Source organism: Octodon degus, unplaced genomic scaffold (assembly GCF_000260255.1).
Source record: "Octodon degus isolate 3935 unplaced genomic scaffold, OctDeg1.0 scaffold00229, whole genome shotgun sequence".
In the NCBI taxonomy this organism is placed as follows: Eukaryota; Metazoa; Chordata; class Mammalia; order Rodentia; family Octodontidae; genus Octodon; species Octodon degus.
This window is the reverse complement of record NW_004524805.1, coordinates 153,187-168,808: the sequence shown is the minus strand read 5'-3', so window position 1 is coordinate 168,808 and position 15,622 is coordinate 153,187. Positions and strand designations below refer to the sequence as shown.

The following is a 15,622-nucleotide window of genomic DNA, read 5'->3' as shown; positions in this document are numbered from 1 at the left end:
GTTCCCCGAGGCTGCGGGCGCACGGGCGGCATAGCCGGCCGGTCTTCTCCCGGCTCCGCGCGGATCTGCACAGCGCGCGCGAACGGGGTCGCAGCGGAGCGCGCGGAGGGGCGGCCGGGGCGGGGCTGCCGGCTCCCGCTCGCGCCACCTGCTGGCGGCTCCTCGCAGCGCGGCCGGGCTGTCTAGGCCTGCCAGGTGTGCGCTGGCACTGACGGAAGGGTAGCTGAGAGGACAAGGGTGTGCACAGTCCTGGGATTACAGCGCCCTGGGGCACCTGAGGTAGGGAACCGCCCGGCGGCAGCAGCATCTGTCCTCTCCGACGTCCCCGACAGTTTCCACATTAGGTGCCCAAGAGGTTGCTTTGCTAGCACAGGGAGGTAGGACAGCACTGCAGAGACATGTGTTGTCTGTTTGAAAATAGCTCAGTAGAATAGGTGCTTGCCTGGCAAGCTCAGTGTCCTGAGTTCAATCCCCGGTACCGCAAAAAAGTATATAGATAGGTAGAGATAGAGATAGAGGTAGAGAGGTAAATATAGATATAAATATCTATATATAGAAATCTCTCTCTCTCTCTCTCTCTCTCTCTCTCTCTCTCTCTCTCTCTCTCCCTGTAGTCACATTCACTCAGTTTTCAGGCATAACTAAAAACCAAAATCTGGCCAGTTAGGGTGACCGGGTTAGCAGTCTGTATGGCCTGAGCAGTTTAGGCCTCCTGCTATTAGATTGTGTGAAATCTAGGCTGTTGTGCTTCACAGGAGATACAGTATAAGAAAACGGCCAACCCAGGCAGTACCACCCTCTGTCAGAAGCTTCAGTATCTTGTTTATTTTTAATCAGTTTTCTATTTAATTTTCTACTAATTATGGGTCACATTTTCCTGCTTTCTACCATATCCAGAAATCTTGATTAGACGAATGCTGGGCATTGTGACTTGACATTACTAACTGGCGATATTTTAAAGGAAAGGAATAATAAAGTAACTGGATAGGAAAATAGCATTGTGCTTTTTAACTTTTAGATTTCTAGAATGATATTTAGGAACACATTGCTTGTGGGCTCAGAAGAGTAGAAGGTAGATGTTCGTAAAAATACAAAGAAAAAAAAAAGAGGATAGCCCAATGTTTCTGGCCATTCCATGAAAGGGTGAAATTACAAAGGTTTGAGGGGTATATTTGGGTGTCATTGAGGCTCAAACAAATAACTGCTTAGCCCAGAATGTTATGTCTGGACTGAGGTAGAGGTTGTTTCGCTGAGGGGATTCTTATCCCACAGAACTGCAGATACTTCAGGATGATTTGAAACAATAATATAAGGTGTTTTTTTGTGTTTTTGCCATGGGCTTAGGAGAGCTCTAGTAGGCTTTTTATGATGAAAAACTTTTTTTTTGTTGTTGTTGTTGTTCAACATACCTTTTATTTATTTGTGTGTGTGTGTGTGTGTGTGTGTGTGTGTGTGGCCAGCTCAGCCCACCAGGGGGTGGGGCTGGCTGGCATGTGGTGCTGGGGGATTGAACTGCGGTCCCTGTGCTTTGCTAAGCTTGTTCTAAGTAGGTGCTTTAGACCACTGAGCCATCTCACCAGCCCCTATGATGAGAAACTTTTATTCATTTATTTTCGGACCCGGAAATAGAATTCAGGCCCTTGTGCTTGCCAGGCAAGTGCTTATTCTACTGAGCCATCTCCCTGGCCCCTGAGAAACTTTCATTTAGGATAAAAATGGCCCTGAGATATCACCAGCCCTTACAAAGACTAGTTAATTCATAATATTAAAAGTAATAAATTTATACTGGGACATAATATAAACTAACAATTGCTTACGATTTCAAAGTCTGCCAAACACTTTCACACACAGTATTTCTAAGGCACACTCTTGACCCTGACACATTTTTGCTCAATAGAATTCCTCTGAGAAAAGTGAAAATGATGTAATGATTGCCATTAACACAAAACTGAATAAAATGGATTATACCGAAAGTGTACAATTTGGTAAGCACTAATATATGCACTCACCAGTGAAACCATCACCACAATCAAGGTAATAAACTATCACCTGTATTTGTTTCCTTGTACTTCTCTGTCATCCTTCTCTCCCTGCACCACAGGTTTAGCCTCTCTGGATGTTGGCAACATGAGCAATTCTCCGGCCTGGGTGAGCTCAGAAATGGTTTTGCTTGCTGCCTAGTGTTTGTTGTTGTTGTTGTTGTTTTCTATGCATGTCCTCAATCACACTCAGATAAGGACTCAGGGGAGTCCAAGAACTCTACACAGCTCTCTCCTCTGTGGTGCTCTGTTCTGTGAATGTAGCTCCCTTGGCCTGCCTGAATTCACAGAGCCTGCTTTCTTTGGGTTCCCTAATCTGCAGCTTGGAGAACTTCTCCAAACAGAAAGCTGGACAGAGATGAGTTAAGTAACATTTTATAGCTGCATCTTACCAGTGTTGAGTTTGTTGCAGCGAGAAAATTTTACATCTTTATCAGTATGATGTTGGTATTTTTCCTTTGATTCACTCTCAGTCAAGTTATTAGTTTCAACAAGATTTTGCTCTGGATTATATGGTATATAAAACTTTTCCTTTACTTTTACATTCCTCACGTTAGTTAGTAATGATTGCTTGCAGTTTATCCTGCAGTTTATCCATGCATAAGAATGACTTCTAGATTCAGAAACTCCTTTCTGAGTTTCCACCAATGTCCCTCTGGTCAAATTATTTTACTTATTTATTTACTGTATGTTAGTAGAGGGTCTACAGGGTCTCACTATGTAGATTGGACTCATAGTGATCCGCCTGTGTTCAGCCTCCCAAGCGCTGAGAATGCAGGCGCATGCCACCACACCCAGTCTCAATCACAGTCTCAGCGTGCCCCAGGGTGGGGCTGGTACAGCATGCTGAAGATCGAGCCCCAGCTGCTGCATCTGCCTAAGCAGGTGCTTTAATCTGCTGAGCCATTTGGCCAGCCTTCTTTTCCATATTTTAATTTTGGCTTTGTGATTTGGTCTTACTGCACTTTGTACTTAAGGATAGCCTTGAACTCACTGGTAGCCTAGACTGGCCTTGAACTTGTGGCAATCCTGGGAAAGATAGTTTAAAGAAGGAAATATTTATTTACGCTCATGGTGTTCAAGGTTTTGGTCCATGGTTGGCTAGCTCCATCACTGTGGGCCTCTGGTAAGCCAGAAAATTATGGTGTCCTGGTGTGGTGGTGGAGCAACACTGTGTACCTCATGGCAGTCAGGAGGCAAAGGAGGGGAAAAGCCACAGAGGAATGGCTGGGGACAAGATACAGTCCCCAATGTCACATCCCCATGACCTACTCCGTTCAATTAGGTCCCATCTCCTAAGTCTTCCTCAGCCCATAATTATGCCATTAAGTTATAAATCCATCAATGGGTTAAGCCACTGATAAAATCAGAGACCTTATGATCCAACAAATTCCAAAAATCCAATCACTAAGCACACGAGCTTTGAGGGGGACATCTTAGACCCAAACCATAATAATTATAGTCACCAAGCATGCTAGTTCAAGATGTACTTTTTTTTTTTTTTCAGGTGGCAAAACCAGGCTTTATTTTGAAAAAAACAAACAATTGAATTGGGTTTTGGTGGAGGGCACGGGGAAGAAAGGGTACCCCAGGCAGTAATGTCCCCCCAAGGGTGGGCTGAGGGCTAAGCTGAGCCTCAGGTGGGTCTCTTGCTCCCAGTGCTCCCTTATACAGCTGTCTCCCGACGGGCTCTGGGGCAACCTCAGGAGAGGTACAGGCTGGGAGCGGCTGCTGCGGCCCACTCACTTGGGCAGGACATCAGAGGTCTCAGACACCAGCTTCCCATCACAGGTCTCAGTCTTCTTCACAACCACAGCAGACTTGGTGCGGGTGAAGCCAGGGCTTTGGAGGCTCCCAAAGCCAGGGCTTGTGAGGCCCCCATAGGGTGAGCTCACCATTCCTGAATAGCCACTGGTGGTCTTCGTGTGGATGCTCAAGTTCTGCATCCCAGCCTCCAGCCTGTTCTCCTCGCCCTACAGCAGCTTGCAGTAGGTGGTGATCTCCATGTCCAGGGCTGCCTTGACATTCATGAGCTCCTGGTACTTGCACAGCTGCCAGGCCATGTCCTGCTTGGCCTTCTGCAGGGCAACCTCCAGCTGGGCTAGCTTGGCATTGGCATCCTTAATGGCCTTCTCCCCACGCTGCTCGGCATCAGCGATGGCAGCCTCCAGGGATGCTCTCTGGCCTTTGAGGGCCTTAATCTCCACCTGCAGGAGGCTGATGCTGCAGTTCATCTCAGAGATCTTGGACTTTGTGTGGTGGAGGTCATCCCCATGCTTCCCAGGCAGAGTCTGAAACTCTTCATACTTGATCTGGAACATGCGCTCGGCCTCCGCCCAGCAGCGGTTGGCGATCTCCTTGTACTAGGCCTTGACCTCGGCGATGACACCGTCCAGGTCCAGGGAGCGGCTGTTGTCCATGGACAGCACCACAGATGTGTCCGAGATCTGAGACTGCAGCTCACAAATCTCTTCTTCATACTCCTGCCTGAGGAAGTTGATCTCGTCAGTCAGCCCTTCCAGGCGTGAGTCGAGCTCCACCTTGTTCATGTAAGCTTCATCCACATCCTTCTTGATGAGGACAAATTCATTCTCCATCTCTTACACTTGTTGATCTCATCTTCATATTTATTCTTGAAGTCCTCCACCAGCCCCCACATGTTGCCAAGCTCCACCTCCAGCTTCATTATCTCCTGACCCAGCGAGTCCAGCTTCCACCTGAGGTTGTTGATGCAGCTTTCGAGCATGATGTCCATGTTACTCCGAGATGTCGTCTTCTTTTTTTTTTATTTTCTATTATTTTTATTATTGCATCCTCAATATTAGTAGGGATCCTGGCATTTAACAAACATCTGGACAGAACAAATAAGTAAAAAGAAAAAAAAATTCTCATGAGTCACGCGTTGCCATGATGTCTACTACTGACCGAACACAGGCTCTACCAATAGAGCATTGCCTAAAGTCTGCTTGCAAGAGCTGAGGCACGACATGGGTTCTGAAACGTTGGCTGAAACAGATCTCACAGGAAGTGAGCTCCACACAGAGAAGGCAGTATCCCTCTGGTCATCTAAGCAGAAGATTCAGCTTCAATATTCGGCATCGAAAGGATACTCTGCCAAACGTGACATACCAGGTATAATACAAGACCTCCAGTTTCTGTTGAAGCTGAGGATGGTCGCCATCTCCTCATCACTCAACTTGAAGTGAAAGACCTGAAAATTCTCAATAATGCGAGTTGGTGTCACAGACTTGGGGATCACTGCCACATTCTTCTGGATATGGAACCAGATCAGAACCTGGGCTGTGGTTTTTTTGTGCTTTGCAGCAATCTCCTTAATCTTGGGATCTTCTAGTAGTGAAGGGTCCTCTGGCTTGGCCCAAGGTCTGTCTGGAGAACCCAGGGGGCTGTAGGCAGTGACAGTGATGCCCTTGGAGTGGCAATACTGGATCAGCTTTTCCTGGGTGAGGTATGGGTGACACTCCACCTGGTTTGTCACTGGTTTATATTTCAGCCCAGGCTTGTTCAAGAGCTTTTCAATCTGAAAGTGGTTGAAGTTGGAGACACCGAGGGCTTTTACCAATCCCTCATCAACCAGCTCCTCCATGACCTCCCATGCATCCAGGAATGTTATTTCACTGGAGAGGATATTGCCTTTATCATCTCTGGGGATGAGTTCCTTCCCAGCCTGAAGTCCCTGTGGAAAGTGAATGAGGTAGATGTCCAGGTAGTCCAGTTTCAGGTCCTTCAGGGTCTTCCGGCAGGCTTCCTTCACCAGGCTCCTCTCAAAGAATGTGGACCACAGCTTGCTAACAATAAAGAGGTCCTCCCGCCTCACGAGCTTCTCTTGAATCTTCTCTTGGATGGCTTCTCCCACCTCATTCTCATTCTGATATGTGTAGGCACAGTCGATGTGGCGATACCCTGCATCGATGGCTGCCTTCACGGCTTCTTTGACCTTGCCTGGGGGAGACTTCCAAGTGCCGAGGCCCACGATGGGCATCTTGACATTGGTGCTAAGCTCCACAAAGGTAGCCATCGCTGGTGAAGAAGTGCTTGTGAGGAAGCAGAAAGACTTGAGTACGTTTGGTGTCCTAGTGAGAGGGGCTGGCTCTGTCCGGGATGTCTTCTGCTACTGCAGGAGGCTCCACTCGGTCTCCAGCATCTTATTCTGCTGCTCCAGAAACCAAACCTTGTTGATGAAGGAGGCAAACTTGTTGTTGAGGTTCTTGATCTGCTCCTTCTCCTGAATATGCATGGCCTGGATGTTGGAGTCCATCTCCAGGTTCAGGGGGTTCAGCAGGCTCTGGTTCACCTGGATGGTCATGATGCTCCCACACCACCAGCCCACCATAGCCACCCAGCTCCAGGCCACCCTGGAAGCTGCCACTGCTGCCCATTCAGAGAAGCTGGAGGAGGTGACGCGGGAAGCAGGCCCACAGGTGTAGGAGACGCTGCTGAAGACCCGGGGGGTGGAGGTGGACACCTTGTAGGACTTCTGGGTCACCCTTATGGACATAGTGGAGGCTGGAGGGGAGGCAGGTGAACTGAAGATGGAGACTGGGGAAGGAGCCTGACAACTGCTTCTGGACCGGTCAAGATGTATTTCTGAAATGTCAGTGGATCCATGTACTCATTAGAAGTCAAAAGTTTCTAAATGCTTTTTAACCTCTCAAATTTTAGCCTAAATTTATTTTTTACTGACACACGAAATTGCACATATTTAGGGGATACTATATAATGGTTAAATACAGATATACATTGTTGTTATGCTATCTAGTTGTCCCCCCAAGCCTCATGCAGTCATGGGGCAGCTTCTGGAGTTTGTGATTGATTGGTTCTTGATCCAATGCTGGGACTGCAGGTGTGAGTGCTACTCCCTGGCCCTGGAGTGGATAATTTACATTACAGTGTGAGGAGGGGAGAGATGCTTGCTAGCTTCCTGAGCTGCTGCCCCTCCGTTGCTCTTTGCCACTGCCTTGAACAGTTGCCCTCTTTCACGTGCTGCTCTGCCTTGGAGCCAGCTGAGTATGGTCTGAAACCTCCACTAACTGTGAGCTAAATAAACTTTTCCTTTCTTCATTTTGGGTGTTGGATATTTTGTCCTAGCAACAAGAGAAGAATAACTGAGACAACTGTATGACATTCAAATCAGAGAAAGTTATGAGGATATTCTAAAGCCTTCTAGCTTTTAAAAAATGCATGTAGTACTTTATGATTATCTGTAACTTTTTACTATGTAGTAGCTCATCAGATCTTCTATCAACCTCTTGTTCTTGTTCTGCTGTGGTATCAAAAGGTGTAAAATATGACCCTTAGGGAGAAACCCCAGTATCCAGGCTCCACAGACAGATGGAGGGTACTAGGCCTGCTTACCTCCCCATTTCAGGTTGCTGGCCCCCTCTTTCCAAAAGTGATCCTGTTTCTTATCCACTAAATTTTTACATTTTAATTTCAAATGAAAAGCTTTGCCCCTTATCCATCAAATGTTTCCCTCTTAATTTATAAGTTGAATTTTTTCCAAATCTGTTATGTGATTGTTCACATTTCTTAAGCCTTGCTCATATATCAATACTCTTTCTAACAAATAACACATTAAACATATTTTATATCTAATGGTAGCAGTATCAGATTTTTTTGCAGATCTGTTTGATCTAATTTTTCTTGTGCATGTTGCTTTGTTTCCTTGTATATTCTAGAATCTGCTAGATTTCTTTAAAGCTGAGGGGGTTTTTTGTTTTGTTTTGTTTTTGTATTTTAGGGAAGGGTCTACAAAGTGTTCAGGGTCTCACTACTAGATCGGACTCATAGTGATTCCCCCTGTTTACAGCCTCCCAAGAGCTGGGATTACAGGCGCACCACCACACCCAGTCTCAATTCCAGTCTCAGCGCATGCTGGGGTGGGGCCGGCATGGCAGGCCTGGGGATGGAACCCTCAGCCCCAGTGCCCGCTTGCAGATACTTTAATCCACTGAGCTATTTGGCCAGCTCTTAAAGCTGAGTTTGAAGTTATATTATTCTCTTGGTCAGAACATCACAAGGGACCTTCAAGGGTCATGGAAAGAACTCATGAAAGTGAGGTGCTCTTAAGCTGAAGTTTCTACAATATTGAGGAAAATTATTGACCTAGATCATGTTATCCTTGTAGAGTAAATAACTTTTTGATTAAGGAGCTTGGGAAGCCTGGGTTAGATTGTGAGAAGGTAACACCCCACACCAGTTTTCCAGAACTTAGGCCATGCCCTACTTCAGGCAACACTCCTGTTATGTCCTTCCTCTCCCTGCACTGTTGTGGGTCCAATGCTGGCCTCCTAATACCTCAACAACAGAGTCATCCTCAGCTCTCCTGTGGAGCACATGGGGCCTCAGCACTAAGAAAGAGCATGATTTCCACAGAGAGATACTACAGTCTGGGGTTATGGGTGAGACAGTGGGACACTGTTCCCAAGTCCTTACCAGGCTAAGATCTTCTCAAAAGGCAGAGCCTAATCTGTTCCTTACCTACACTGGTGTCTGATATTTTCCTAATGAACATAATAAAATGCAACTACTACTGGGGAATGGGATGATCCATGCCATCTCCTGGAGAGGAGGAAACTGGGCAATATCTGTGGTGATTAATATTGATACTAGAGCAGACAGACAGACAGACAGACAGACAGAAAGAAAGAAAGAAAGAAAGAAAGAAAGAAAGAAAGAAAGAAAAAGAAAGAAAGAATCCTGTCACACCTTCTCCCTGGCAGTCCATGATACCCATATATTTGCTGACTCATTATGTGACAACTACTCTTCAGATCCTGGGGGTGCACCAGGTGCTCTGTGAGCTCATATTGCCACAAACACATGTGACATGTTCACTGTGGTTAGGATTCTATGGAGATTGGCACTGTTTGTGGTGCTTAGCTCTATCTGGGCAAGGTAGTTAAAGCTTCATAAGAAGTGACTTTGGAGCCAGTTGAGGAGCGACTATAGCAGAGGAAAAAGAGAAGGCCTGGAAGTTAACAGTGACACATGTAGTTTTGGGGACCAGTTAGGGCTATTAGTGACTAGGTCATTGGGTAATGGTGAATGGAGCTCCTGTGCTGAAGGGAAACATTGGGAGGGTAGATGGGAATGGTAGGATGGTGAAAAATCCCATGGCTATCACAGACTCTCCAGCCAGGAATAATACAAAGGAATCATTCCATTCATCACATTTTGCATCCCACACACATGCTGACATGTACGAGGAAAGTCACCTTTATTTTATTTATTTATTTATTTATTTATTTACTTATTTATTTTTTGGTGGAACCGGGGATTGAACTCAGGCCCTTGTGCTTGTCAGGGAAGCATTTATTCTACTGAACCATCTCCCCAGCCCCAAGAAAGTCACTTTTAAAGAGAGCTTCTACATCATTTCCACCCTGCTGAGTTACTTCATGGTAATTCAGTTAACTCGGTTAACTACCTGGCACTTCTTCCCCTGGTGCTGTAAGAAGTTTTTCAGCCAGTGATTGCAGTCTCTTATGAGGATCTTCCTGAAATACTGTATGAGTTCCTGGTCATTCGCCCACACCTCCTTTATCTCTCTGGCTCCAGGATTAATCACATCCAGTTCATGTTCATCACTTCAAGCTGTCCATTAATGCTGCCCTGCAAGAAGGCAGCAGTGGATTGCTCTTCATGCTGACAAAAAAAAAAAAAAAAAAAAAAAAAAAAAAATCTGGACCTGCAGTCCACACACAAAACCATTACTTTCCCACTTGATAAACACATCTCCTCTCACGTATTTCTCTGCACATTTGGGAAACTTGTGTTCCTGACTAGCTCTTTCTTGCCCATTCATTTCTGTGTGTCTCTAGGATTGGGCCAATGTTAACTTTTATATGCAAATATACCAAAGGCCCTGCCTACATGGGCTCTGCCCCTTCCTCTCACTGACTGTCTCTTTCCCCACCCTGCCTCATACTTACCCATGATCTTGTTTTTCTCAAGATTGATGTTCAGTAGAATCATCCTGAGTTTTTTCCCTATGTCTCCCAGCATTTGATGCAATTCTCTCCATGCTTTGGTGCTATTTACCTTCTCTCTTGGGAGACCCAAAGGGTTTCCCTTGTCATTGTCACTGTCACACTTAAGGAAAGAAGTCTTATCTATTGAGGTCTGTACTTTGTATCTGGGCTGTGAAGGTTTAAAAAGAGATTTAACAGTAAAATTGAGGCAAAGAGAGTTAGCACCTGTGGGAGGAACATGAAAGTCAGGGCCAGGGCAGGGAGGTGAGGGCTGCAAAGACCCACACTGCCGGGACCCTAGAAGAGCCAGCCTAGCACCAGGAAGAAATGCCTTTCCAGACTCCCTCAGTCTTTTGGATCCTTCACCTTGTGCCACCTTCATGTGCCTGAGGTAGTTAGATACCCTGATGTTAGCTGGACTCCTCCAGGAGAATTCATCTCACTAGTACTTTTAGTGAGTTCTATCAAGTTCTGGATATAAAAAAACACAAGACAATTGCAACCCAGGATCCAATCAAACAGAAAGGAACACTTTCAACAGAAAGGAAAGTGAGGCATCATAGGATGCATACCAAATCCATCGCAGTTCCTGGGCATTCAGGAAATGTTTCTTGGATTGGATGATGAACTTGTCATTCACCATGATGGTGAACTTCGGGAGCTGCCACACATGCACACAGTACCTAACTAGTGCCACAGGCTGGAATGCCCACAAACTGGTTATTAGATCCCTAGAAACCTGTCAGGTAAAACCACATCCTCACGAGGAGCCACCCACTTGTTGTTAATCTGCATGAGGCCCAATCTCTCCTTTCCTGGGCCAGTTCTTGCCATTCCAGGAAACTCACAGGCTTCCTGGCAGCAGTAGCGGCAAATGAACATAGGCAGTGAAATGCGCTGGGGATATTCTGTTGAGCAGGACTGCATAGAAATAACCAAGAAGCAGCCAGGCTTGTACATATGTCCTCTTCTCTGTGTATGGAAACTGCCTACGGCAAGCCAGCCTGCTGAAATCTGACTGAAGAACAATTTCGTCTCACCAGTGTTTAGCAACTATGCAAAACTGCAGACTTAGTAAGACACAAGAAAAAAAAATGTTAAAAACAAATGCTAAACACTTTGAATTCTCTGTTCATTCTCCTGCCCTCTCCAAGCACTCTCTGGTGTGAGCATTCTTGCTAGAGGTTATGTGAGCTTCTTTCTTCTATCCTTCCACCAACTTCCTTTCCCTCCACCTCCCTGCATCTTTATTGTCTATTTTCTTTCCATATCTGTAGTTTTTGCTCTAACTCCACTTTCTCTACTCCCATAACCCTGGCCCGTTCAAAACTCTTTCCTCTTAAATGATTTTATTCATTCTGACTAAGTACATCCCAAAAGAAGTTTCTGAAGTAAAGGCTGAAAAGATGATTACTTTAAAGTAGATAATAATGAGGATGAGTACCAGCTATTTTTAGGATTGGCCATTTTGGGAGGAATTGCACATTTCTGAAGTAGAGGCAAGGGATTTTGCAGGTTGTCCAATTAAAGCAACACTGACAGTGTTGACAACATCTACATAAGTAAAAGTTCCACTTGGTGAGGGTGCTTTGAAATAACACTGCCTGTGTTCTTCAGGTTGAAGCGAATTTTTGAGTCCATGAGAATTAAGCACAGCCCTTAGCTGCAGAGGAATGCAGAGTAGAAGATGAAGAGCAGGTTGTGAAATTCTAGAACCTAGAAAGCAGTCTTCCCCTGAAAGTAGCCCCAAGGTGCCACAGAAAGAAGTAAAACTTGTTGCTGCTAAAGGGACTAAAGAAAAAGCCTCAGCAAGGAAATCTGTACAAGATACTCTAGCCAAAAATTTGTAAAAATAAAACCAGATAGAACAGTTTCAAAACCACCAACACCAAGATCAAAAGACCAAGAACTGTACAAAAAAGTAGGGGAAACCCTTCCCAAACAGAATGGACTTGGTTCTGCAGAAAACATAGCAAAAGTGCAAGCAAGTGTGCAAAGAGTTAGTTTTCTTCCCACAGTGGAAGCCAAATACATGAAATACATGAAAAATTGTCTACATGACTGATTAGGAGGCTATTCAAGATCTATGGCCTGTAAGAAAACAGTTTTAACAGCTTGATAAAAATTTCCATTGTATTTCCTTTCTATAACTGTTGATACCTGGCTATCTTTTTCTATAAGACAACTTCTACTGTTTTTGATAAATGTTGGCTAGGTTCCCTTACCATGAGTGTGTGGTCTAAATGCTTGCTTTTTAAAATTTAATTTAAAAAAGAAGATATTGTATTAGTTGGAGTTTTCTAAAGGAACAGAATCAATATAAACTATATGTCTAATTATACAAAAGGATTTATGAGGTAGGTTCACAGAATCAGAAGTGGAGGAGTTACAGTGACTCAGGCTCAGGAGTGGATGGATCCAAATGACTGTCTGCACGTTGGAGGAGAGCAGAGCATCTAGCTGTGGTCGAAGGTCGAAGTCCAAGAAGCTCCTGGCAGAGTACCAGCAGGCTGAAGAGTCTGTGCTAGAAGGCACAACACCAACTGGAGACCAACACCCAAAGGTGATGCCAAAGGCCAGCGCCCCTCCAAGAAAGAGAAATGCTTTTTTCCTTTTTTATTCTGCCCAAGTTACAAACCTGTTGGTGCCATCCACATCTGGTTGGTTCTTCCCCCTCAGTTTGCTGTCCTAAGCACCAATCACCCATATACACACCCAGAATTTATTATTTTGCTGGGCAGTTATTACTAAGTCAAGTTGATACATCACAATTAATGATCACAGGCATACTTATTCAGCATTGAAGCAGGAGGTGGGTAGCTAAGGAAACTGTCGGAGAAAGGGAAGAAGGCCTACTTTAGATCTACCCCTAGAGCCACCTTTTGAACTAAACATTATCCTACCATTGGTGGTGAACCTATGGCCTGCATGTTGAGGTTGGTTGTATCCCTGAAAGCTCCAAAGATTAGATATCACAGTGCTAAAAGAGGACTAGAATAACAAGAACAAGACTATCAAGGACAGAGGAAGTACATTAACCACACAGTGGATTTCACAATCTTTAGTTGCCCAAGTAGGACTCTGAAGAAACCTAAATCTAAAATTTGCGGTATATTTTTTATACAAGTGTTTCTCTGGGGAGATGGCATCCCAACAGTGAAGATGTGCCCTTGACACATGCCCTGCAGCACTAGTCCTCACCTGAAGGCCATGTGGGACTGGAGGGATGCTGGAGCAGGTCTCTGTTCAAAGGCTGAAGAACCTGGGATCTGACCTCCATGGGCAACAGCAGCAGTTAAATGGCATTGGCTCATGAAGGCTGAGCATTGGTGAGCGTTCAAGCTGCCCCTCCTGCTTTTTTCCCACCCAGTCCCTCAGCTCTTTCAATGCTGCTTCTCAGGTTCAGGGCTGGTCTTTCCTGTCAGTCTGCCTTTGGAAACACTTTCAGACACACCTAGAAGAGTGCTTTCTCAGTGTATCTCTATACAATCAAGTTGATAACTGAGGTTAATTGTCATGACAGAATTAAATGAATGCACAGGACTACAGCTTCTGTGACATGAGTCATATTCAGTGAGTGAGAGACCAAGAGGGGGTTGTAGTGTGCTAGCCTCTCCTTTCTCACTTTCCAGTAAAGAGATGAGTGGTTTTACTCTGCCATGTATCTTCACCATGATGTAGCGAGTACTCAGAACAATGAGCCAGCCAAACCGATCTGGAACCTCGAAACTGTAAGTGTAATTAAACCATTTTTGTATAGGTATTGGGATTATCTCAGGTATTCATTATGGTGGAGGAGAGCCAATACAAGATCTGACCAGCATTTCTAATAGACAACTTGCTGAGATGTAGTTATAACTATTTTTTATGGCTTTTCTCCAACAAGTTTATGAACTATATTCAAGGTGTTTAGTGTACTTTTTAGGCTTTTCTTCTCAACAAAATTTTAAAAGTTTCTCTAGTTCTCCTCAGAATTGTAAAGCTCTAGAGCGAGTTTCTTCACAAAACCTGTGAGAATGTAGCCACTAGTGCCTCAAATCATTAATTGTTATTTCCTTTTGGTTCATACATTGTTTTCTAGGCTTTCTCTATACCTTCCTGTGGTCCTTTGAGCATCTTTAAAATTGTATTTTAAAGCAAGTATGCATTTTGCTCTGTCTCAGGAATATTTTTTGTTGGTTTATTTTTCCCCATTTTAAAGGGAAATGCTTCCAAGTTTTTTATGTGCCTTGTGATATTCTTTTTTAATTTAGTTAAGTCAGGAAATACATTCCCCATCCCAGGATTTTCTGATTTTTTTTTTTTTTTAGGCAGGGTCTTGCTATATAGTTCAGGCTGGCCCTGAACTCACTGTGTGGTCCAGGCTGGCCTCAAACTCACAGCAATCCTCCTCCCTCAGCCTCCTAAGTGTTTTTGAATTGCAGGCATGCCCCACTATTATGCTTAGTGATAATTTTTGCTTTTATTTTGTGATTATGTTGTCTATTTTGTTTCATGATGTTGGCTGTGCCCCTGTCAGGGATCTGCCTCAAGCACAAACTTTAAGGTGTTCTCAAATGTTTTAGGAGGCTGTGGTTTCCTCTATGTATGTGTGGTGACTTTCTAACTTTCCTTGTACATGCAGTTGCATTTGAATGCTCTACACTGTAAAAATTTTTAAAAGAAACAAGCAAGGGGAGAAAAGTGGGAAGAATAAAGAAAAAGAAGAAAAGGGCTCTTTAAATTCCCAGACAAGTTGCTTTAGGCAGAAGGGAAGAGGTCTGTCACAGTGGCCCACAGATTATCAATATTTGGAGGGCAAGGTCTTTATTATTCACTTGGCTCCTACAAATTCTCAAGTGTGCCACCCCAGGGGCAGGAGTGCTGCCTTCTCTGCCACTGGGGATAGGGAGGGTGGTATTTGCTACTCTGCGAAAAGCTGAAATTGGTCAAAATTACCCACAGTGTATCATCAAAACCCCCTGGAAGTTGCAAGCCCAGGAACAGACCTCAAGAGTTACAAAATAGTTATGCAATACAGATCCTGCCAGGGAATTGTGGAAGTAGGAGCTATACTTGGTGATGTTTTCTACTTAGTCTGCTTTCCTGCAGTTCCCTTTCTTCCCTTAATGAACCATTATTTTATAGCTAATAATTGTTTATAATGAACTTGGCCTACCAAAATTACACTCTAGTTTCTGTCCCCTGATTAGACATACATTGGTACAACTGCCTTCCAAATAAGTAATTCATATCTTTTTGGTATGGCTATTGAGTAATTTATCATCTGGATTCTCTTGTCCAAGTTATTATTTTCAGTCTTCTCTGAAAACCTGTTGATATACATTCATCAATATTGTCAGAGTGATTGTGTTCACCGTGCCTGTGATCTGGAAAATTGAAATTATTTGGAACAGGTAAAAATTATTATGCTTGCATATTTCACTTAGCAAGTACATTTCATGGCCTAATAAATATTCTTTTCTATTGGCTTTTAAAAGTAGCTCAAGTGGGCTGGAGCGATGACTCAGTGGTCTAAAGCACCTACTTAGAACAAGCTTAGCAAAGCACAGGGACCACGGTTCAATCCCCCAGCACCACATGCCAGCCAGC

At 44.4% G+C, this 15,622-nt stretch overlaps 1 protein-coding gene and 2 pseudogenes across 1 annotated transcript in view; all 3 read right to left on the bottom strand.

Annotated features, from left to right (window-relative positions):
- Positions 1–3,780: 3,780 nt before the first annotated feature.
- LOC101583761 lies at positions 3,781–6,555 on the bottom strand (annotated as a pseudogene).
- On the bottom strand, positions 4,855–6,075 carry LOC101583367 (annotated as a pseudogene).
- A 2,910-nt stretch (positions 6,556–9,465) lies between the features above and the next one.
- Raet1e (retinoic acid early transcript 1E) overlaps positions 9,466–15,622 on the bottom strand; it is a 26,302-nt gene continuing 20,145 nt past the window's right edge. The window contains exons 4-6 of the mRNA XM_023705789.1: positions 10,879–10,951; positions 9,992–10,255; positions 9,466–9,611 (exon numbers count right to left, since the gene is read on the bottom strand). Coding sequence (XP_023561557.1) covers positions 9,466–9,611; positions 9,992–10,255; positions 10,879–10,951 — 483 coding nt within the window. The remainder of the gene's footprint in view (positions 9,612–9,991; positions 10,256–10,878; positions 10,952–15,622) is intronic.